The sequence below is a fragment of the Toxorhynchites rutilus genome, chromosome 2 (genome assembly GCF_029784135.1).
Source record: "Toxorhynchites rutilus septentrionalis strain SRP chromosome 2, ASM2978413v1, whole genome shotgun sequence".
Classification (NCBI taxonomy): Eukaryota; Metazoa; Arthropoda; class Insecta; order Diptera; family Culicidae; genus Toxorhynchites; species Toxorhynchites rutilus.
In genome coordinates this window covers 223691733-223716048 of record NC_073745.1, presented here as the reverse complement: position 1 = coordinate 223716048, position 24316 = coordinate 223691733, and the positions used below count along the sequence as shown (strand labels likewise).

At 37.6% G+C, this 24316-nt stretch overlaps 1 protein-coding gene across 5 annotated transcripts in view; it reads left to right on the top strand.

The window, feature by feature from the left end:
* Positions 1-24316, top strand: part of LOC129765255 (bestrophin-2) — a 112169-nt gene that overhangs the window by 66952 nt on the left and 20901 nt on the right. For all 5 annotated transcript variants that reach the window (XM_055765365.1, XM_055765364.1, XM_055765363.1 and 2 more), the window contains exons 3-4: positions 23239-23349; positions 23618-23789. In XM_055765365.1, the coding sequence (XP_055621340.1) occupies positions 23239-23349; positions 23618-23789 (283 nt within the window). The remainder of the gene's footprint in view (positions 1-23238; positions 23350-23617; positions 23790-24316) is intronic.

Below are 24316 nucleotides of genomic sequence, written 5' to 3'. Positions count from 1 at the left end.
TGTTCTTTATGCCGAACCTGGGATCAGTCCATTATGCCAAAGATCACTGGAGGATGGGTCGGCTAGAGATAAACAGTGTCGCGAAGACCATCAACCTTCCCAACATTCCCCAGCTGCGACCAATAGAAAACTTTCAGACGAATGGTCAAAATAGAGAGACAGACGGCCACCAAAGCTACGAAAAGGTAAAATAACACGCCGATATACATCTTTTCATCGGCCATGGTTCAAGTTCCGGCCAACATCCGTAAGACCGCCCAGCGCTTCATTTACGATACTTCATCAAACAACACTACCTCTTCCTGTCGAGTATACACTAGTTCTTCCAACTTATTTAAAACATTAAACCCTGACCAAGCTAGGGGACCAAAGTTGAACTTTTCGTCTGACTCACGTTGGTCCCTGCGGATCAATAGGGGACTTTTATAAAAATCATTTTCCAATTTTGTTGCTGTCGCTTCCAGTTGACACTCTCTAAACAAAAAGCCCAATGTCGGTGCGATGAAACCAGCTCAACGTATTAATCTTTGGATGCATTAGAAGCGCTCTTGATCAGTCTCCCAAATAAAAGTTTTTTTTGAGGTTCATCCATTTTAGATAATCAACATGATCAAATTGTGATATTGGAATATATTGATATCGCGATATCGCGGACATTTTCGTTTCTTTTGCCAAATGCGGGACGTTTCGCGGGACGGAATCTTACGCGGGACATTTTGTTGAAATGCGGGACTGTCCCGCGTAACGCGGGACGTCTGATCAGTTTATTTTAGTAGCTGGACAACAGGAGGCAAAAAAAAACACTGGACGATGCAGAACCTGCAGAACAGTTTAGCATCAAGAAAAAACTTGAACGATGATTGCAGCAATCAAAGGTATCAAGGTCCATCCCAAGCTCGGATTGATGAAAATCCTCAGACAAGAGTTTTCGTACAGAGGCAAATACATGACAATGGTATTCGATGCTCTTCGTACTCTACGCCGAACATAATTGGACTCTGATCGTGCGTTTTTCTCTTCTTAAAGTTTCGTTAATGAGATCCGATCTAGATTCGAAGACGACAAAATTAACATTTTTTGTGTCCTAAGTCTTATTTTATTCAACAAACTAAGTAGTAAAAACTTGCAAAATGTTTTCTCGTAAACTAATCATTATCAATAAAAGTCGTTTATTCAAGAAAATGGTTTATATTAAAGTATTTTTTACCGGTAATTTATCGGTCTTACCGGTAATGAAATTTTCATTACCGAAAAACCGGTTATTGAAATTTTGACACGGTAATGCAATCCCTAGTTCTTACCTGATTTTTATTTTGGTGGCATAACATGTGGTTCGAAATCAGATTTTCGCCAACGCTTGAATCCCAGCCGATATGAAATATGAATCATGCATTCAAAGCAACGTATCCAGCCATGTTAAACTACGATATTGTAGTGTTGCGCAGAAGTTGTATTGTGAGGAATAATGAGAATGAAACAATGCCTTTACTGCTTTCCATCTAATATTTTGCGATAAGGAACAAAACTACTAAATTTCACGAAAATCTGAAAACCACTATGTCGGTTTGGCATGAAATGGCTGATAATTGAGTGTAAACCCAAGAACGAAAAGTTCCACCCAAACCTGTTCGACAGCAATGTTATCCGGGGGTTCCAGCAATCAACATTTGAGAAAATGATAATAGTATGGGAAAAATACACTTGTAGATTTATTATGGAAGAGGAAACTGACACCAGTGCTACATGCGAACAACAAAAGGTCAAATCGATACATGACCAAACACAACCGAAAAACATTTCTGCCAATGTTAAGCCATTTCCATGCATCATCCATCATCATCATCATCATTTCACAATTCTAGTAGAGTGCTGTTTTCACAATAGAAACAGTTTACTGCTCTTCGAAAACCAAATGCAGTGATAATGAGCCATATTTTCCACTCAAAAACATCTTCATTATTGAGTACTTCTAGCCACGGGCCCTTCACCTTGACCTGTTGAACCCCGTTAATCGCCATTCGGGCTTTCAGCTAACAACAGCAGCAGCAGCCGTTACCGACAAAAATAATTAGCGATAAATTAACAAATTTCTTGCGAAGCCGCTGAAACAACTCCTCCCTGCGCTGGGTCAGCAAGGCGAAAATGTGAGAATTTGTGATTTTTAATTCCGATGGATTAGAGGAGAACAATACAAAAGCTGCGGCTGGAAGCTCGGATGGGACCCATTATCATGTTTGAGATAATATTCCCCCTTTTCGAGATAACTTCATTAATCTTTTCCGAGCCGCCAGGTACCGAGCATGCGATAATTGCATGCGCGATATCAATCATTCAGATGTTGATCTTTCGAATTTGAATACCAAAATCCCGTGACTCATCTGACTGACTCATACGCCCACAAATCTGTGCAGATCCAGAAAAGTCCCCAGCTGTCTGGGCAAACCCGTGAATGCTGTAATCACTTGTTTATTCACTCGTTTGGACTGAGATGGACAGCAGAATGTGCATTTGTGCGAAACGTAAGGTCAGGTAGACCTTGAGGGGGCTACCTTGAAGAACGTGAACGACTGGATGGGTGCTGCTCGGTGCTGCTGTTGTGTGAAACTACAATCCGTACATTTGTCCAACACTTCTAGAGCACATTCATATCCATTGAAGATGACGAAACATGAGCGACCGATCGATCGGTGATTTTGAATTCAACAGGTGACTCATGTGTCATAAATTCGTAATTGCATTATGGTAATGTGGATCAGTGACTGCATGTTATCAAAACAAAATCAGCTTCAAATCAAACAAAACGATCGCGAGCTGCTAACTCTCTTTTTTTTATCCGAAAGGGCATTCTGTCGGAAACAACAATCGATCGGACAAATTTCAAGACTCACCGACACCCGCTCATCGGCGGACTTTCTGGAATATTCGTGCCCTCCGTATCCAGGCTGTAAATAAAAGTGCTTGTTGGGAATGTGCACTTGTCGATACGAGTGTTTTGCACGATTCAGCAATTATAAATAATCAATTATTGCCCGCTCCGATTGCTGACTGGACTCTTTGAGTGTGGCTGTTGACATTACTGCTGACGATGTGTACTAGAGGACGTTCTGAGCGAGGAGGAAAAACACTACGTGCTAATAGTTAAAGCGCACATTTTCACGTGTGTTTGTGGATTTAATGGTGAAAATATTTGAGTACAGTCAGCGCCACGAATCGTTGCTTTGCATTTCTGCAAACGTAGTAATAAACAGTAGACATTATGTGAAGAACTAGAAACTCCCAGACTAACAGACTGTTCGTTTGAAGTAGATGAAAAAAAACAACTAATATAAGATTTTCAACAGGGAGACCATAAACCTGAAAATCTAAAATCTTACATGCAACAAAGGAATGAACTGAAAAGCATTAGATTATGATTCAACCATTTCTGAATTATTTGCTGAGATGTTTGCTTCAAACGATTAGAAATTTTTCTGAGACAAATAAAATTATATATTTTTTAAATAAACTGTTGGATAATTGACAAACGTCAAGCATTATATAAACAGAATCCCTTTTTCTGACTGGTCCACTGATACAAGCATTCTATGAAAATCGCACATACTGTATACCACTACCGTTTTCAAACCAATCGTAGCCATTATACCCCAATACATCAGCGCGCGACAAATAGTGCGTTTACTGCGGCAAACCGTTAGTTGTTGTTCAGCCGACGTGTGGATCACTCGTATCTGAATCGTTCGCTGCGGAATGCGACCTTTCAACACGCACATATGTTCAGCATCACTACGGAAATAACATAATTTAACTTAATTCCTACTACTACTACTACTACTACTACTTTTTGTTTTCAAGAGGCTTTAAACCAACTTAAATTGATTTCCGAGTCGGAGACGAACCAGCCTACGGCTAAAAGTCTTTTAAATGAAGACAAAAAAAAGATTTCCGAGTCACATTTTTGCAAAATTTTGTATTATGTTTATAGTTTCCTTTTTTTTCATGCTTAGTGAAATGCTTAGACTGAAATTAAATACACAAAGGAGTAAGGAGCACCAAAAATAACATTACTTACCAAAAACTGCACCAGTCGAGAAAGTTATCACCAATAAGTCCTAAAACTCTCCTAAATGCACACAACCTCTCGTCCAGTAAACAAACTACAAGTTATTTTGGTTTTTGTTATTTTTGTAGTTACTTTAGAATACATCGAACTGTTGCATTGAATTGATTTTGCAATAATTCTTTAGTGAAAGGTTTGGCGGCCCTGAAAAGCGCCATGTTTTCCAGTCGAAATTTGTGTTCCTGAACATGAACATGATTCAACTCCTGTTCTAGACAAACTGAATGCAGCAGCCACGTTGTGTGTGTATTGGATCGATAAACACGAGCCAATTTAGAAAACTTATTCTTTGATATTTATATTTTAATCATAAACATGAGATTTATCGCGTTTAGATAATGCATGATATTGTAAAATTATTCAATTGTTTATCACGAAAAAATATATTGTGAAAGAGGCGTAGAAATATATCTTTTCAATTGATACAAGTATCTTTGCCAAACATTGAACCGTGTTCCATCGAAATTCTCGACATCATACTGGACTCGAAATTCACTTTCCGAGAGCACATACAGGGTCTTTCAGACTAAACGCTCACGCAAAAAAAACGAATAGCCCTTAAAATTTTTTGTTTCGCTCCGTCGATGGTAACACTGTGTTCCCCACTTCGGGACAATAATATTCGGCAACTCGTTCAGTCTGATCGGATGGTTTTTAGTTTCAAGATGTACAATTTACAAGAACGTGTATTTTTAGTGAAATCGTATTACTCGAGCAACCGAAGCCTTAATGAAACTTTGTCCTCTTATGGTAAGAATATCAACATTTCTCGTCGTCGATTAATTCCTCTGGGGGTACGTGGAGGGCCGTTGCTATGTAAATAAATCACGAAATTTGGAGGAACTTAAAGAAGAAATAACTCGGATTTTCAACAGCATCGAAGTCGTAATTTTAGAGTTGTGCATGAAGAATTTTGTTCACCGTTTGAAACGTGTTGTCGAAAAAAGGGGTGGTCACATCGAAAATGTCCTAAAATAAGCTTTATTTTCGTTTTTTAAAAGGACAAACCCCCTTCTTCTTATGTTATGTAACTCTAATCTTTACATAAAGTCAAAGTCGTCCGTTCAACATTAAAAATAGATATCTGCCCAGGTCGGAATCAAATGTTGTTATGGAAGTTCCTTATATGCAAGAAGTGACATCGGAGGAACTTTCGTCAAGTTCATAGAATTTTGAACAAACATACACGGAAAATTAATGCTGACATCAGTTGGGATTGGTTCTATCAACCCATCTGGAGTTAAGCTGAGAGGAACATGGACTGATATAAATTTATGTTGATTTACACTACTTCTTGGGTCAATACAGCAGTTCTGGTCGTTACATTTCACTACTTGCAAAAGGCGCTGGGATGCCCTCACGTGACGAGCAAACCACTCGGCTTAATATCATACTAATTCCGCTTCATCAATTCGACGTTCAACCATTGAAAGCACTGCGTCCTGGAGCATTTGTAGTAACGCATATTGGATCAAAATTCAATTGATTAAAATGATGAATCAAACATGTCTATGCTCTTTTTGAAACGGGTTCTCGTCTGGTCCTTCATCCACATTATTTATGATTACTGGCTTGATTTTTCCTTTAAGCTGAACAATCTCGAGCTCAAGCAGCTCGCTCACCCTTTTAAAATCGAGCCCACGAGAAAATGCGTTCAAAGGGCAGTGTTTTCCTGAACGAACTGCAACGTACATTGGACCACTGCTTCAACATGATAACAGACAGAATAAACTTTTGATTAGCAGCCATGACAAAATCATGATCTGTGTTTTCGATCTGAAAAAAATTCTTTTATCCAAGCTTGTTTTCATAAAATCGGTATTGAAATCTGTATAAGGTTTAGAAGTCGAATTTTTAAGCGTAATTTTAGCTTTAGTATCATTGATTGGCATAGAAATTATTGATTAGATGATGTTGGTGATATCCACGTCATGCCAGGAAACATATGCACTGTAGTAAAAATACATTGCTTTATTCAGGTGCAATGGAAATTTTTTCAGTTACCAGGGGACGCTTGTTCACATTGGACAACGTAAATACCTTCATTATAATATATTTCAGGTACACACAAAAATGTAACGGTAGTAATGAATTAAGGGGTAACATAATAAGGCTAAACTGGAGAACTGTCAAGGCTTGAGAAGGGCAAAGAAAGTAAGATAATGTGTTCTGGAGTCCGAATTAATCTGAGTGAATTCAGGTGTTTCTGTTTGTTTTGTTCAATTCAACAATCAATAGAGAAACATAGTTCAAAAAACAGTAAGATAGGATTTCGGTTGTAGTTGAATCTCTCTAGGTTATGTTTACGGATTCGGATTCCAGTGAGAGTGGGTGAATTCAGCATTTTCAATGGTTCGAGCTTCAATATTTTCTGAGCTGATATAATCCTTTTTTTTCGCTTTGAACTGTGCATTTTCAATTCATTTGAAAAAAGGAATTTCAAAGGAAATGAATTTTCACGACAGTATGAGTGCACTTTTGGAATTTACATTCTCTGTGCTTTAGTAAAAAAAAGATATGTTATGCTATTTATTTATTATAACGCTATATGAATAAAATAGTTGAGATGGGAAAAACATACTATTAACCTCAAGCCATATTGCTAGATTTAAAAAAATCTGTAAATTCTGTATGAAACACAAAAAATAATCTGTATCTACAGATTCTTGGTTTAAAAAAGTCTAAAAAATCTGTAGAAATGCAGATCATTATGTAGATATGGTAACCCTGTTAGAAAGCATCTATCAGTGCTTGCTTACTGGCTGCTGTTAAACCCATTCAACATGTTTTCCCAATTTGTTCAATCCGTGCACGAAAGAAAAGAAAAACATTACCATCCGTTCCGTTCTTTGTTTTAAAGAGGTTTTAAACTTTTCAGTTCATTCGCCTCTACAGAACATTTCCACAATAAGTTCCACCCCAGTGTTGCCACACGTACAGATTTATCTGGAAAGGTACAAATTTTTTCGTTATTTTTGGTACCGATTGGTACAGATTTTTTCCGCGTGTGAAATTTCTTACATTCGAACAAAGCAACATTAAGGTACATGACGACTGTTACGCCGCAGTATGGCTTTGAGAGATTCTTTTTTAATTTTAATTCATGATAGAACACAATCTAGATTTAAAAAAAAAACTATGTATAAGCATTATAAAACACACGGAGTAGTAAATGTAGTATTTGTAGTAAATAAATGAGTATTTTTTCATGCTAAATTTGTACAACGAATATTTTCGATGGTACAGATTTTTGGCCGAAAAAGTACAGATGAGAAATATTTTTAACCCCTCTGGTACAGATTAAAATGTGGCAACACTGTTCCACCCTTGCAAAACTAATACCCCGTGTAAGAGAGTGGAAATGGATCTCTGATTGTCCTTTTACAAGGCATCTAGGTGACTGAACTTAGAATTTTGAAGCCTCTGTAACATAAAAAAAGAAAAGTGATGTCAAAGAAAAGACCGCATTGCTAACGTAGGAATACAAATTTATTGCCAGCGAGAAAAATCATTATAGAAATTTATGAAGGAATTATTCAGAACAAATATTTAGTAGTACTGGCAAGGGTCCATGAATGGATGCGAAGGAATGCGAACAATTCGCAGAGCAATGGAAAGCCAATTCGAGCAAATTGGCTTAATTCTCAACATTAAAATATGCTGTTAATTGTTTAGAGCGAAACTGACATACTGAATTTATTAATTATTCAATTAGTTTTTCAGTATCCCTTAGCAAAACTACATCTCGAAAAAAATCATTTTCTAAAAAAATTATCCAAAAATTATATTATTCAGCCTCTTTCGCAGAACAGTAAAAGAAAATCCTAACTGACTCGGGAGTCTTCTTCAGCTTACGTAATACGTCTGGAGCAAAAAGCACCACCGAAAGCACTCCCTCGTCCAAATTCCAAATAAAGCACACGCGCGAACTAGTTGACAAAAGAAAAAAAATGGTTGTAAAAGTAAAAGTACACTGCACCCTGCACCCGGTGCTCCATTCGAACAAAATTGCAGCGTTGTTCGCTTTTTCTTCCATTCTTCTTATGTATCTTGTAAAACCTCTGTAAGAGCTCTCAGCATCAGGGAAGTATTTCGTCTGTTTGCTGGCTGGACTGAGACTGTGATTGGCAATCGCGAATCAATTATTTATACTCAGTTAAAAACAAGTCAATAGGTCATTCTCCCGGAATAGAAAAAAAATTTACAAACCAGTCAAAAGTGTTGAATGTCACTTAATACAGAAAGAAAAGAGCAGTTGGAAACAAGCGGAGCTTACATTATAGTATTTTCACTCTCACGATGTAGAACTAACGATAATAATGGTGAGGACGACGTTGCTGCTAGCTGTCGTCGTGTTTATCAAGGACTCATTACTAGCAGGAGTACCTGTAGGAAGTACCTAAGCCACCCGACCAAGTCGCGTTTCCAGTCAGCTTTTACTATCAAAGTTCCTGCCATGAAATTCGCTCTGCTTCGCCAACTATTCAGTAAATCCTGGGCTGACGTTCTACCATCAGAACACTTGTGGGCTGCGTAACAAATTCAAAGACTTCATGACTGCCGTTACCGCTTCCCCATATGGTGTTGTAGTACTCACCGAATCATGGTTCGGCGATGTTTTTAATCGGGTTGACCACTCAATTCTTCGTGCCAAATTATGCAGAATGGGCTTCTCAGCAATACATTTCTTGCTCAACTTCAGACTTCAGCCCTCTTCAATTCTCGTTATACTTCAACGGCTTGTAAATAACGGGTTATATTTTGTATACCATACAAAAATCTTCATGATCATGAAGGCGATTGTCGCCAACTTCAGGAATTACTGCACAAAGGGTCTGGCTGGGTAAGGGAGTAAAAAGTGCCCCCAAACCTAATCACCCGCTCTATGGGAAATATTGTATAGGGTACCAAATAAGATATTTTGACTATTTTTTTTTAACCCTAATGAGGTTCACCATAGGATCTATGGTAAAAAACGTACATTATTTTTTTTGCATGCTGAGATAAAAGTTAAAAAATATACTGAAAATGCGTCTTACTATGGTGTATCGCTAAATATTATCAAACAAAATTCTCATTCAAAATTCAAGTACTAAAATAAAAACTTCAATTATCGAAAATTTTGTTTGGGGGATTTAGAGAATCAGGACTACTCTCATTCCCATTTGAATGTGCTTCTACGCCTTTTCTAGGTATGTGTGATTTTTTTCAGAATTTTTACAGCGCGATACGCGATTCAAAAAAAATATATTTTTAAAATTTTGAGACTCAGTACTGGTTTAATGGACATGTTCGTATGTGTTTTTTGATGTTAGTATTTTTTTTCAAAATATTTCGCAAAACTGTGCAACACGAAAATATTCATTATTTTTTTTTTTTATTTCTATTCTGTTTATTTTCTAATATTTTGTATATTTTCCTAAAATCTATAATTGTACCGTATTCATGTGTTCGTGAAAAGTACCCACAAACCATATCACCAGCGCTATGGAAAATGTTGTATAAAGTAGCCAATTAGAAAATTAGGTAATTTTTATTAATCCCTATATGGTTCACTATAAGAGCTATACTGAAAAACGTAATTCACCTTTTTTCACGACATTGGAAATGAAAATTCGAAAAAATACTTAAATTGCGTCTACTATGGTGTACCGCAGCAAATTTAAAAAAAAATGTTTATAGAAAATAAAATTTTTGAAATTATTTTTTTTTATATTTCGCAATTTTGGATTTTTTCAAATTTTTAAATCCCTTCAAACATAATTTTCATTTAAATGTACCTGTTTTTGATATGTGATTTTTTCCAAAATTTTGAAGCATTTAGAGTACAATTTTTTGGTAATTTGAAATTTTGGAATTATTAAACTATGTTTCGAAACACAGTACTGCTTTGAAACGTGTTTCTTATATTTATAGAGTATTATAGAGTATCGAGGACTGAACGTTCTATTTTTAATAATTTACACTGTCTGAATTGTTTATTAATTTTTATAAAAGCGATGATAAATAAAATCATGGATTTAAATTCATAAGAATAAACTGATCAGCGTTTGATTTATTTATAGAATTATCCAATTTAATTAAAAAAAATTGAAATGCCAATTTGAATTTTTGATAGTAATTTTATCGTAGTAAGATGTACTATGAGTATAATTTTTCATTTTCGTTTGCAAACTATTGAGAATGTTGTGAAAACAGAAAAAACGTTTTTAGGCATACCTGATATATAGTGATTCAGAAAAATTATCTGATTTTCTAATTTGCAACGATACTTTCCGTAGCGCTGGTGATAGAGTTTGGGATTATTTTTTACGAATACACGAATACAATACAATAATAGATATTAGGAAAATAAAAAATATATTATAAAATTACAAAACATAGAAATAAAAAATTATTAGATATTTTCGTACCGCGCTGTTCTTGAAATATTGCGAAAAAAGATCACCAATATCAAGAAACACATACACAAACATATGAACATACATATTTAAATATAAATTTAACCTGTAATGTGTCTCAAAATTCTGAAAAAAAAACAAATTTAGAAAAATTATTTATTTTGTACCGCGCAACACTGTTAAAATTCTGAAAAAAAATCACACATATCGAGAAAAGGCGTTGAAAAACATTCAAATACGAATTAGAGTATTACTGAATCTCTACATCCCCGAAAAAGTTTCAATATTTCAAAAAAAAATTTAAACACTTCTATTTTTAGTAAAATTAGTTTTTTATGATATTTCTCGATACACCCTTTGTATTGTAAGGACGGTGCCAACAATAGAACCCTTAGCATTATAAAGTGCCACGTCATCAGATTCTCCATCGCAAGAAAAAATCCCCTGCAATTCGAATGCGCCATCAACGGAACCACCTCAACACGTGTACTGACCGCGTTCTTGGAATTACTTTGGACTTCACAATCATGTAGAGGTACTCACAAAAGCACAACGACGGCTTGGTTTCATTAGAGAGATGGCGAAGGAGTGTTCGGTTCTTCGAATTCACATAACATAACTTTCACATAACCGTAACCGTTCGCATAGAGGCCATTCAGCGTCAAATCGTGAAACTTGCGCTTCGCGACTTACCGTAGAATGACGCTGTCAATTTGTCTTTCACAGAAATTGTAGTCATTAGAAATCGGTGTCAGCAGATGCTTTGACACCCCGAGAACTTCTGGAAGCCTTGAAACTCATTGTAGTATATTCAAGCAACAATCGAGGTTTTCGGTGCACTTTAAACTTGAAGATTTAATTATAAAGCCGAGAGCATGAAAAAAAAACGCGTGTTACCAAACATAAGAGCACCCAGCAATCCTATGAAGTTTTGGCTAGCTGTCACAATGGCAGGGACAAAATTTTGTAAAACCGTAACAACGGGAGCAGCTCCGTAGAAAAAGTTTTCGAGCTGTGCACGGTCGGTTCAGATTTGGTCTCAGATTTCGAATCGGGAAAAAACCCTGAGTGTTGATATTGGCTACTCCCTGGTTCCTTCCTTCTGGTTCGTATCAAACTTTAAACTTTAAACTTTGGAGTTCATCCGTCTCTTACTCGTTGAAACGAGAATAGGATGAAATCACAAGTGAAATTTCCTATAATACACCACCTGGAGAAAAGGCGGAGCTTACGTTGCAATATTTTACAACTAAGCTACCTGCATTTCGAGCGAACAATTTATGATTTTAGTAGGCTTTACAATGGTAGTGGTATATGAAACCGTGCCATGCAGCTGCATAAGTTGGTTGTTATAGACGGAGGGAGGTGAGCACACAAATACCAAGACAAATGTATGAGAAAAGGGAATGCTTCCAATTTTCATCAATTTAAACCAATGTATAGTGTATCAAAAAAAAATTTAGAAAAATTAGAGATCCGTTCGCGATAGAAATAGTTTTTTAAGTTACCATTATTCAATAAAAACGTTTTCTGATTTATTACCGTCACTGGAAACCGTGGTTCTACGTCAAAACCTACTTCGACGAAAGATCTCCCAAACAGATCGAGAATCGAACCCGATCCTTCCATCACAACACGACTTGTATGGCGCTAACCACTCGGCTGGCCACGAATTCATGATCTCTGCATCCCAATTCCACACATGAAAGATAATTTATCTTGAGGATCATTATCATATTAAAATATTTGTTCAATTTCTCAGCACATGAAGTATTCTCTCGACAATCAAGGTAAACCCCCTGCAGATGAAATAATACAATTACGATTCATTAATAACCTGACGATCGAGCGGTATCCACCGGAAACCGGGTTAGCGTAATTGGCTTCCCGTCTCACGAACGTTCCATCACGGATTATAGCGGGTGCAATTGATGGGAAAATAATCTTAATATATTGATAAATTTCAATAGAGCTTCATCATTCCGTTCTGAGCTCAGTCAAAAAATTATTCACCACTCAGGATTGAATATAGAAGCTCGGGATGCAATCTTCAGATCGTTAATTTACATATATCAATTCAAATTAATTATCGCTGTCTTCTACACCATCTCAGCTTATGGTGGCAGCCGGCAGAAATTATATACGATTATGTGACTGTAAACGACCGCCTGCAGCGAAAACCAGCGCATGCATGATCGAATGATGCCGACTATTGCTTAGAGAGCTCATTTGCATTCATTGCTCACCTATACCCACGCAACTGATTTGTGACACGCCACCCCGCGCCCTCAGTCGTGCTTGACAATTGCAAAGCTTTTCAATCGTATTGTTCTGATCTAATGGGTTTGGGAACTTCTTGAATCATTCGTTCAGCATTGAACGAAATGAGTCAAACCCAAATTAAATCCGATCAGTTTAGGGTTAATTAAATTTATTAATTTTAATCTTTTTTCGAACGATCAATAGATCGTTGTTTCACATGGTGGGAACAGCGTTGCCAATGTTCCAGTTTAAACTGGATTCTTCCAGTTTTTTTTCTCGATCCAGTCAAACAGTTAAATCCTAAAATCTTCCAGTTTTTTAAAATATCATCCAGTTTTATTCAGTTTTTTCATATTTGCTTCAGTTTTACCCATTTCATGTCAAATAAATTCACAATGTATAAATATTGTCCCTTAGCTATTCAAAAACCCGGAAAACCCGCGTCCGACTTCAGTTCGTACCGCCCAATAGCAATGCTGTCTTGTATACGGAAATTGTTGGATAAAATGATCTTGTTTCGCCTTGATCGATGGGTTGAAACGAATGGGCTACTCTCAGATACACAATATGGGTTCCGCAGGGGCAAGGGGATGAATGATTGTTTTGCGTTGCTTTCTTCAGAAATTCAAATGGCTTACGCCGAAAAAAAACAAATGGCTTCAGTATTCTTGGACATAAAGGGGGCCTTCGATTCTGTTTCAATAGAGGTTTTGTCGGACAAATTACACTCTCGGGGTCTGCCGCCTCTATTGAATAATGTGTTATATAACTTGCTTTGTGAGAAACATTTGAACTTTTCTCACGGAGATTCGGCAGTAAGTCGGGTCTCTTACATGGGCCTCCCCCAGGGCTCATGTTTAAGCCCCCTTTTGTACAACTTCTATGTAAGCGACATCGACAATTGCCTTACACAAAATTGCAGCCTAACACAACTTGCAGATGATGGAGTGGTGTCTGTCGTAGGATCAAACGAAATCGACCTGCAAGGACCCTTACAAGATACTTTGAACAATTTTTCAACCTGGGCCATTGGGCTAGGGATCGAATTCTCCACGGAGAAAACAGAGATGGTGGTTTTTTCTAGGAAGCTTAGACCAGCAAAACCAAAGCTTCAACTTTTGGGTAAACCGATCACTCATGCTATGTCATTCAAGTATCTTGGGGTCTGGTTCGACTCCAAATGCACTTGGGGGGCCCATATTAGGTATCTGAGTAAAAAATGCCAACAAAGAATAAACTTTCTCCGTACAATTACCGGCACCTGGTGGGGAGCCCATCCCGAAGATCTTATAATGTTGTATCGAACAACTATTCTCTCAGTGATGGAGTATGGCAGTTTCTGTTTTCAATCAGCTGCCAAAACACACCTCATTAAACTCGAGCGAATTCAGTATCTTTGTCTCCGTATCGCGTTGGGATGTATGCCTTCAACGCATACCATGAGTCTCGAGGTTTTGGCAGGCCTACTCCCACTAAAAGATCGCTTCAATTTATTATCTCTTCGGTTCTTCATCCGGTGTAAGGTCATGAACCCATTGGTGATGGGAAATTTTGAGCAGCTGATCGAGTTAAATTTTCACTTCGGATTCATGAGTTCATATAATGAATTCATCTCCATGCAGGTTGATCCTTCTTCGTATATTCCCAACCGTGTTTGTTTCCCTGACTACATCAATTCCTCTGTGCAATTTGATCTGTCCATGAAGCAAGATATCCATGGATATTCAGATTACCAACGATCGAGGATCGCTCCAACGATCTTCGATGAAAAGTATGGGGGTATCAATTGTGATAATATGTACTTTACTGATGGGTCCACTATAAATGAGTCTACAGGATTTGGAGTGTTCAACGAATTTTTTAGCACCTCACACAGTCTTCAGAATCCTTGCTCAGTGTATATTGCTGAATTGGCAGCAATTCATTGGGCGCTGGACAGCGTCGCCTCACGACCTGTTGAACACTATTACATTGTAACGGATAGTCTCAGCTCTGTCGAAGCTATCCGTTCAGTGAGGCCGGAAAAGCACTAGCCGTACTTCCTTGAGAGAATACGAGAAATTTTGAGTGCTTTATCCAGACGCTGTTATGTCATTACCTTTGTCTGGGTCCCTTCACATTGCTCGATTCCGGGTAATGAGAGGGCTGACTCATTAGCAAAGGTAGGTGCAATTGAAGGCGATATTTATCAGCGTCAAATCGCCTTCAATGAATTTTATTCTTTAGTCCGCAAAAATACCATCGCTAACTGGCAACGCAAGTGGAATGAAGATGAATTGGGCCGGTGGTTTCACTCGATTATCCCTAAGGTTAGCCTCAAACCGTGGTTCAAAAGTCTGGACTTGAGTCGGGACTTTATTCGCACCTTCTCCCGACTCATGTCCAATCACTGTTCGTTAGATGCGCTACTCTTTCGTTTCAATCTTGCCAGCAACAATCTCTGCGTCTGTGGTCAAGGTTATCACGACATCGAGCATGTTGTTTGGTCGTGCGAGGTGTTTCTTGTCGCCAGATCGAATTTAGAAAACTCCCTTCGGGCCCGAGGAAGACAGCCCAATGTGCCGGTGAGAGATGTGTTGGCTCGGTTAGACCTTGATTACATGACCCAAATATATGTTTTCCTTAAAACTATCGATCTTCGTGTGTGATTGTCCCTATGTCTTTTCATCCATTGCGAGCGATTGCCCCCCTTGGTATGAACAATAAAATAAGTTGAAATGTAAATATACAATAGATATACGAATAGATTTAAGAATTGAGTGTGATCATCAACATTGTAACAATTCCCTTATATCCCATCCCTTTCCTTAAAGAATATTGAAACGAGTAGGTCGTTTCATGAAAATTTTAAATTGAGTTACGCCTAATGTTAGATATCATACCACGAATAGAATCAGACGCTCAGAATAATCGATCAAGAATTTAGTAGTCCTCGACGAAAATTCTAGATTAGAGAATGCCTAAAGATCCGGAAGTAGAGACAGAAATATAAAAAAAAATACTAGAAGATTCGAAAGGTTTCGCAATCGGAAAGAACAGATGAATCGGCTTTTCCATTCTGAGCCGCTGAGCGAAGAAGTTCAATTTTGGTGAAAACGAGTGACATTATTTTGAGTAGTTTTTTTTTTAAATATTTTCGGAGTGATTTGGATAAAAATATCAATAAATCGTGAGTTGCGCGATTATTCAAATCAAGTAGAAGACAATTGTACAATTGAGTACAATCAATTAGTATAATTAAAAGTTAGTGCAGCAGTGTGCTTTGCACCCAGTAAAACGGAGCCTTGGTGGCTCCGTGTACAGGTTACATTTACGTGCCCGAGTCCTAGTCGGGACTGCGCTTGCGTTCCGGCGATCAGCCATCGCTGTGAGATCTTGGTGCTACGGTAAATCCCCTGGAGTGGTCTATCGCCTCGTGGTTGCGTACCACTATAGACCATTCTGGAGCGCGTTGGTCAACGGAAGGGAAGCTCGGCCCCGTGTGAGTCGCACGCTACACGCGACCCTACTCCAACACGGTAAGCTCAGGACGGGAAAGTCCACCAACGCCAGCGAGATTTACCGGAACTCACGTCGGTGAGAGTTTTGGTGTCGGAGCGGAATAAATCATCACGCTGCTCCACCATTTGAAAACCCCACCGTTGCTGCACGGGTGAGCTCATCCCGGTATTAAAACATCAAATAGAGTGAGTACCCTGAAACAGAACGCTATATAACGGACCACCACCACAGTTACGCGTAAAACGACACCAATTAGTAGGGACAAAATATTGTGTTAGTAGGAGAATCATAGAGTTAGGAAAACACGTAAAGAGTGACGTCACAAGCAATTTGGAATTTTTGGGAAAAGGAGTTAGGTGTTTTGACGAAAATAAGAAACAAAGATTCGGAAAATTTCTGGAAAAATATTTGGTTAATTTTTTATTAAAACATTATCGGTTTATTTTGAAATTAGTAACATTTTCTTATTTAGTTTCGGTTAGAAAGAAAGATTGGGTTCCTCAAAACGACAGAGAAACTTTTCGAAATTCTCGTCAGCAAATTGGGAAGTGTGGCAAGCCGCAATTTGAAGGAGGATACTGTAGCGAGGCCTACAGTACGCGCTGGTCCGGGCAACAATCAATCCGAATCCCGACAGAGGACATTGGTCCTCTGGCGCAAAAGTCGGCGATTTTAAAAGGCTCGCACAGGACCCCCCTTACAATATGTCACCCTTCTAAACTCGAGTAAACCGCGAGTAATCGGTTTTCCACCTTACTAACCATAGTGTTAGGAAAATTGTATATGTATAATTTTAAAAAATACATTTAAGAATTCGGCTCCTTTAAATTAATGTAACTGAGCCTGTAAAAATAAACGATTTATAAAAAAAAAATATATATATTGTCCCTCCCAGGGTTGCCACAATAATATGTGTTTTTGATCTAAAAAAATCTTTTCATCTACATTTTTTTCTCCGGAAATCTGTATTGATATATGTTTTAAAAATGATAAGAACAATTTTGAAACATAATCTTAGCTTTAGTATCACTTAGTTTCAGTATATATCATAGCATATGATCATATGCTTAGGTTACGGATAGGTTTTAATAGAATTTCCTCGTTCTAAAAAAAATTGAGTATGTTTGTTTATTCAAATTTATATGTTTTATTCGAGCTCTCATCGTTCAAACGTTTGACGATTCCGCAATCGGTCTAAAAGGTTATTTTTCTTCTCTCGCACAGTTCAGTAGCATATATTTCTACAACTTCAATATTGATGTAGAAATGATTTGCTTCTTTAGATGATGTTCCAAAATCCAATCCTTCTTCCTTAGACTTGTTTATTTTTCTGAACATATATAGCTCGAGAGAAAAAAAATACGCTGGTTTCTGAATTAATCTGAGTGAATTTGGCTGTTTCAGTTTGTTTTGTTCAACTTATCCGTGCATCGCCATCCAACAAGCATTAAACACGCGTCTAACAGATGCACACAGTTGCAGCGATAAAAATGAAACATCGCGAGAATGACCGTTTATGAAAAATCGTTTCTCGACTCTCGGTCAAAACCGTCAACAAAGCTAGGAGCTTGTTGCATCAGATCAGAGCCGATGCGCATGAGAGCAAATACGAATGGTGAAATATTCGCTAGCTTTCACTGCTGGAGGGGAAACATAAAACACAAAACGAGCATAATAATCGACCTTTGTTGTTTCGGGCACAAAAAGATTCTAAGAATTTCCCTCAGAAGAGATGCAATAAAGGGCGAACACGAAGTTATTGCGACAAATTCAACAGGGCATAACTTTTTTACCTATGGGTAAAAATCAACCAAATTTTTCACACTTTCTCATTGATGTGTATTGTCTACATGCTGTCAAACTCGAAGTCGTGTTTTTCGATTCAACGAAAATGAAGGTGAACCAACGCGAGTCGAGAGAACAAATTCTTTCCAAACACCTGGAATTTCCTGACCTGTCGCACCGGCAGTTGGGAAAAATGTTGAACATTCATCATTCAACCGTCTCCAGAGTGTTGAAGCGGTTCCAGGAGCGTTTGACGTTGGACCACGGCAAAGGAGCTTGAAGAAAACCGGGACCGGAGAAAAAAAGACGGAGGGAAAGGTGAAGCGGATCATTAAAGCAAATCCCAACGTCTCAAGCCGTGATTTGGCTAAAAAGATCGGCATGTCGCAGAGCTACGTCCAGAATGCAAAGAAGAGCGCTCGACTACATACATACAAGGTACAGAAGCCGATTTTAAGCAAATTCCGGGGTTGGAGTTTTTCACCGGCAACAGCAAGTTCGATGTGGACGACAAATTTAAGAAGAAGAAAAGGTCGAAGTTCGCCTCCAAATATCTCGTTTGGCAGGCCATCTGCTCTTGCGGACTGAGGGGTGAGCCTTTCGTGACAAAGGGCACAGTAAATGGCGAGATCTACAAATCTGAGTGCCTCGAGAAGCGCCTTTTGCCGTTCTTGCAGCAGCACGACGAAGCTCCGCTATTTGGGCCAGATTTGGCATCATGCCACTATTCTAAAAGTGTCCTGGAGTGGTATGAGGCCAATTCTGTCCATTTTGTTCCAAAGGACATGAACCCGCCAAACTGTCCGGAGCTGCGCCCGGTGGAGCAGTACTGGGCAATAATGAAGCGGGAACTTCGGAAGAGCAAAAAGACAGTCAAAGACGAGAAGGACATGTGAAGAAAATGGAAAAAAAACTAAGAAACTGGTACCGGATGACACTGTAAAGACTTTGATGGAGGGCATCAAGCGAAAATGCGTTCAATTTTATACTCAAGGCTCCATCGATTAGTTTTTCGTTTGATTTTTGAAGTAAACTACCCTGAAATTTTAGTTTGATTCTAAACATTATAAGAAAATTGGCATGACATTTTCGGTGTTGCAATAATTTCGTGTTCGCCCTTTACTTATACGCTAGCCTTTGTTGTTTCTATTCTAGCGGCTGCATAAGTTGCCCGTTATTGACAGCTCTGTTCGGGAAAGCACTCAAATGGACAGAACAAATGTATGGGGAAATAGGAATGCTTCCAATTTTCACCAATCTAAGTCATATACAGACTATGGGATTGTAACGTATAGCATATCAAACAAATCTCAGTAAATTTACGATTCGATTGATATGCAAATCGTTTAAATCCGTTCGCAGCAAAAATCGTTATTAACGTTAACTTTATTTCATAAAAACGTGACCTGTTTTCTGATTTGGCACCCTTAATGTAAGACGTTGTCCTACGTCAAAAAACAGGCTTGGTCATCGAGTCGTTCAAATGATTCGAAATTATAGCGAATTAGGTTTTGAAATGGGTTAGTTCCAAACTGACTCATTCATTTCATTTCATTTATTTCTGTATTGTGTAACTTAAGACCTGTGACTTTTCAATGTCACATCGGTGATGTGACTCTGTAATAAAAAAACCTTTTCGGGTTCACGAATGAGGCGGTTTGTTGGTGTGCGTTATATACTCTGAGTTGTTAATATTTACGATGGTAAATGTACAGTGTCGACGTCTGGTGGCAATATTTGTGTTTGGGAGGCAAATTACTCTCTATCAGCTCAGTAGGTCCGAGTACAATGTAAAGTTTTTTAAAATTTGAAAGAAACTTTCTATTTTATTTTGTTTGATTACTTAACACGCGTAGTCCTGGCACTTACTTAACCATTTGTCTATGAATTTCCTGTTTTCCCACAAGCATACGATACGATATGTATATGAAAATTTTCATACATAATTTTTATTTTGAAAGCATGTTTATTCCACCTGAAAATCCATAATCATTTTCGCCTCCCAATAAAAGTACACGAAGCCAAATGCCACCAACGCGAATTTACTCTTCAAAATCTCAATCCGAATTGAATTCCGATTCCAATAATACGTAAGCAAAAGCAGCAATTTTTCCATTTTCATAGTTATTATTTTTATATTTTCCAAAACAATACTTGGAACGTGACAGTTCATTATAGTTGTATTGGTGAACCCGAGTGCGAACCCGTGATACATCTCAGTGCGAACCCAACAGCTTTCGGGTTGAACCTAGTGCGAAACTAGGTTGAGGTAGAGGTAGAGTAAATAAAAAAACGTTTTGACTGCAATTAGGTTGGAACTGATGATGAAATTGAACAAAATAATTCATTTAAAGAAGAGGGTATGATTAAATGAAAAAAAAAACCCGGAAAAAATGTTTTCTTCGTCTTTATTATGTTTTAATAGTCATCTGATTTAGCCTCCTCAAAACAGAGTAATTTTTGATACTCCAACACAAATAACGAAATTCGAATTTTTCACTGTTATTAATTAAAAGTAAGCAACTGAACATAATTCATGGAAGTATAAAGAGCTACAAAATAACATAAAAACGAATTAATCGATTGTTGTTTCATTGGAGTAAGAATCAGAACATAGCATAACTGCATACTTGAAACAAACATATTTTTTACATTTCATGCAGTTGTTGCGTGTTCTTCGGGTCTTTTATCGAAGAGAAGAATTTATAACGACCTTCACCAGATGATTTAAGGTTTACTTATTTCTAATACTCTTTGTCTCTGTATTCTTGGTAAACTAAGAATTAATGCCTTTTTTAGATGGGGCATAGAAAGATGATATAAAAGGATTTCTAGAAACTTCCTTTTCTTTTTTTTTCTTTTTTGTCGATATTGTTCATTATAAAAAAATATCCCCGAAACTGTAACTGTTCAAAATTACCATAAGCCACCTAATAGTTTTTAGTTTACTGTTTACAATTTTTCCACAAGTGAAATTCTTACACAAATGTGTATATGTATGACCATTATATTTAGCGAATAACTATACGAAGGTCAAACATTTATATTTTGCTTTTGAACGTACGAATCTAACGACGAATAGTTAATATATGGATTCGTACAATCCAGTTACAAAAGGGGCTGAAATCGAATAAGAATAATCCGTTAATGATCTTATGCATTATATTCAATAAATATTCCACGCCACTAACATTATTTTATACATTTTATTCAACAATATTCTAGAATATGAAAAAAGGCTCTTGTCCAAAAAACTTACTCCTATACTCGCGTCGGTGTGTCAGACCGAAAGTGTTAAAAAAGTGGCACACGTCCCTTTTGTACCAACACATGCGATACGCTAAACGATGACGAACGACGAATAATGAAGCTAGAGAGAATCGCAAAGTCGTAGTGTTGATATTTTCTTAGAAATTGACGAATTTTGATTTCGCGGTCTGACAGACCAATGCGCGAGTATAGGAGTGTTAATTTCACTATTTGGTCGTTGTTCAACATCTCCAGGTTATGTCTTACGACGAATTCCAGTAAGAGCCATCTTGATGCGGACGAATTCAATATTTTCAATGGCTCGAGCTTCAATATTTCATGAATGGAGTTAATATAATTTAATATCAGTATATTCACTCTGGACTGTGCGAAAGATAACTATAAATGTACAGATCACAATATGTTCCCCTAACGCGGATTAGACCTAGCACTGTCTTGTCCGTGTTAGGGAAACAACATAAATATATGGGAAATTAGAAGTCCCTAAAAAAAACCATACTTTCTACAGGTTTTATAAAAAAGCTCCTCAAATATTGTTTCGCAGTAATGTTTGAGTGATATGATATGATTACTCAATGGTTTATTTTGTCATTTTATGAACTGCATATAAATGCTGCACGAAGCTTTGAAGGAAATTTCATTTATCAAGCTTTGGAATCATTTTAGGTGAATCAAACCCGATCTTCGTCAAATAAAACGGTTTTACGGGATCCAGTTTTCTTCCAGTTTTTATGAGAGCAATCTTCCCGTTTGTTGAAAAATACTATTGGCAACTCTGGGTAGGAAGATACATCCGGATTATAATTTCTTTCCAAGATATATGTCAATGGCGAGTTTTTGATGAGAGAATCTTATGCAAGATGTGAAGTGCAAATGGCTGATGTAGAAAATGCACTATTTTTGTAACAAAAATCAGTCGATTGATTGATTGATTAGATAAAGTTTTTGAACATGAGTCGATTTGTACAAAATGAAGCAGACTTTTAATAAGTTGAAGGTTTCGATCAGAATCCAATACATCAATGTTTTAGGTACATTTATTTTCGCATCCATTTTGCTGATTTTTGTATAGTCCTTCTGGCGTCAACTGTTAATGGTAGAACATTTACCATTTTCATAGAAATTCATAATAAATTGCCAGCTAAATTGGAAAAATGCATTGACTCGAAAAAACTAGTTCACTAGTTTTGATATACGAGCTATAATCACCACCTAAGGCACTGATTGGACATAAAAACAGTCGCAAAAAGATAGACAGAGAGACTTGCTTATGCTGATCCTCGTCCATCGGCAAATTCGATGACAGCACGCGCCATATTGGTGGTCAGTTCTGAGATAATGGACATCACATCGTAAGCTGCGCATATGGGAGGAAACGTGTTTTTCGACTTAACCAGAGTGGTAAGTTTAACGTTTTTGCCCGAACTTGACATTCAAATAAGTTGGCTTGGGGAGTGTGCATAAGTATGTCGCAGTCGCCTTCAAGGACGGCCAGCTCCCGGAAAAGCCGGCTGCCTTATATATTCTGAACCGTATCATTAGTGGAAGAAACTGACTCGACTTTATAATGTTTGGCATCCGGAAGAGCTAGTTCCTGCTGTAGACACACTGGCGACTGATGTGATTGCTGGTGGTCAGTAGATCACTTCTGGTCGACTGAAATATTGTGACTTGGGGTTTGTATATTATTAATTGTGGATTCAATGAACTTCCTGACCTTTAAAGATGTCACACTTCTAAGTGTAACTGGTGAAGTGGTTCACTTAGCCATTAATAATTGCATGGAGTGGAATGATTTAGCATGCTGCATAAATATTTACAGAAAATACATATATCTGTTTTGACGACTAAATCGAAGCCTCCGAGCAATTATAATCATTCCATTTTTTTTCTTTTTTGCAGATGGCGCGGCAGTGTCTACAAAGCAATCTGGCGTGAATTACTAGCGTACCTTTGTGTATATTACACGCTCAATTTGACCTACAGATATGGTCTGAGCGAAGAGGGCAGAAGGTATGAGATAATGAGACAATGAATATTATTACCTCTGTCTGATTCACACCACACCTCGTCTAATCAGCTCATCACCATCATTTACACGAGGCCCCAAGGATTTTACGGGTTCTGTCATGCAGTATAATTTACCATTTTAATCATACCTCCCATGAATTCTAGATGAGCAAAAAGACGTTTCCGTGCAATGCGCATTTGTTATCAGTTGCATTGCATCAGGAAGCTGTATTTTTCACAAACAATTTCACTATTTTTTTTCTGTTTTCAGAGTGTTCGAGCGGATACGAAACTACTGCGGCCAGCAGCGAGAAAATGTGCCACTTTCCTTCGTGCTTGGCTTCTACGTCAGTTTGGTGGTGAAACGATGGTGGGAGCAGTACCGATTGTTACCCTGGCCAGACACGCTTGCCCTCTTCGTCAGCGCTGCCATTCAGGGACATGTATGTATTGATTGTTTTATTTCTATTCTGAGTGTAGTAATACGTTTTACATCAGCTGAATGTCGATACAAGTATTATTTTTGTACTGTAATGTTATAATATTAATCTATGAATGAAACCGAATAAATTCCATGATCACAATTTTCCCGCCTTTTTTAGTGGATCAAGGCTATTTTCGTACGTAAACAATCTTTTCGTTGTAAGCCAGTGCTTTGTCAATACACAGTTATCTACAGTTATAGGCATAAAAAGCCCACCTCGGATGTTTAGAAACATTTCTTGATTTCTGGACTATTTTATCAACAACTACTACCACAATTTTATAGAATTGTTTGCTAACTATTACTCTTTCAAGTAATTAACAAGTTTTGCCATTTTTGTTAGATTTCGTTTACTCCTTTACAGGACTTCTTTAATATGCATTGACAAAAATAACAGTCCACCCCAAAATAATATAAAAATCACTCAAAACCATTGAGTAATATTTCATTTTTTGATGTTATGACAGTAAGAGCTGTGCGGTATTG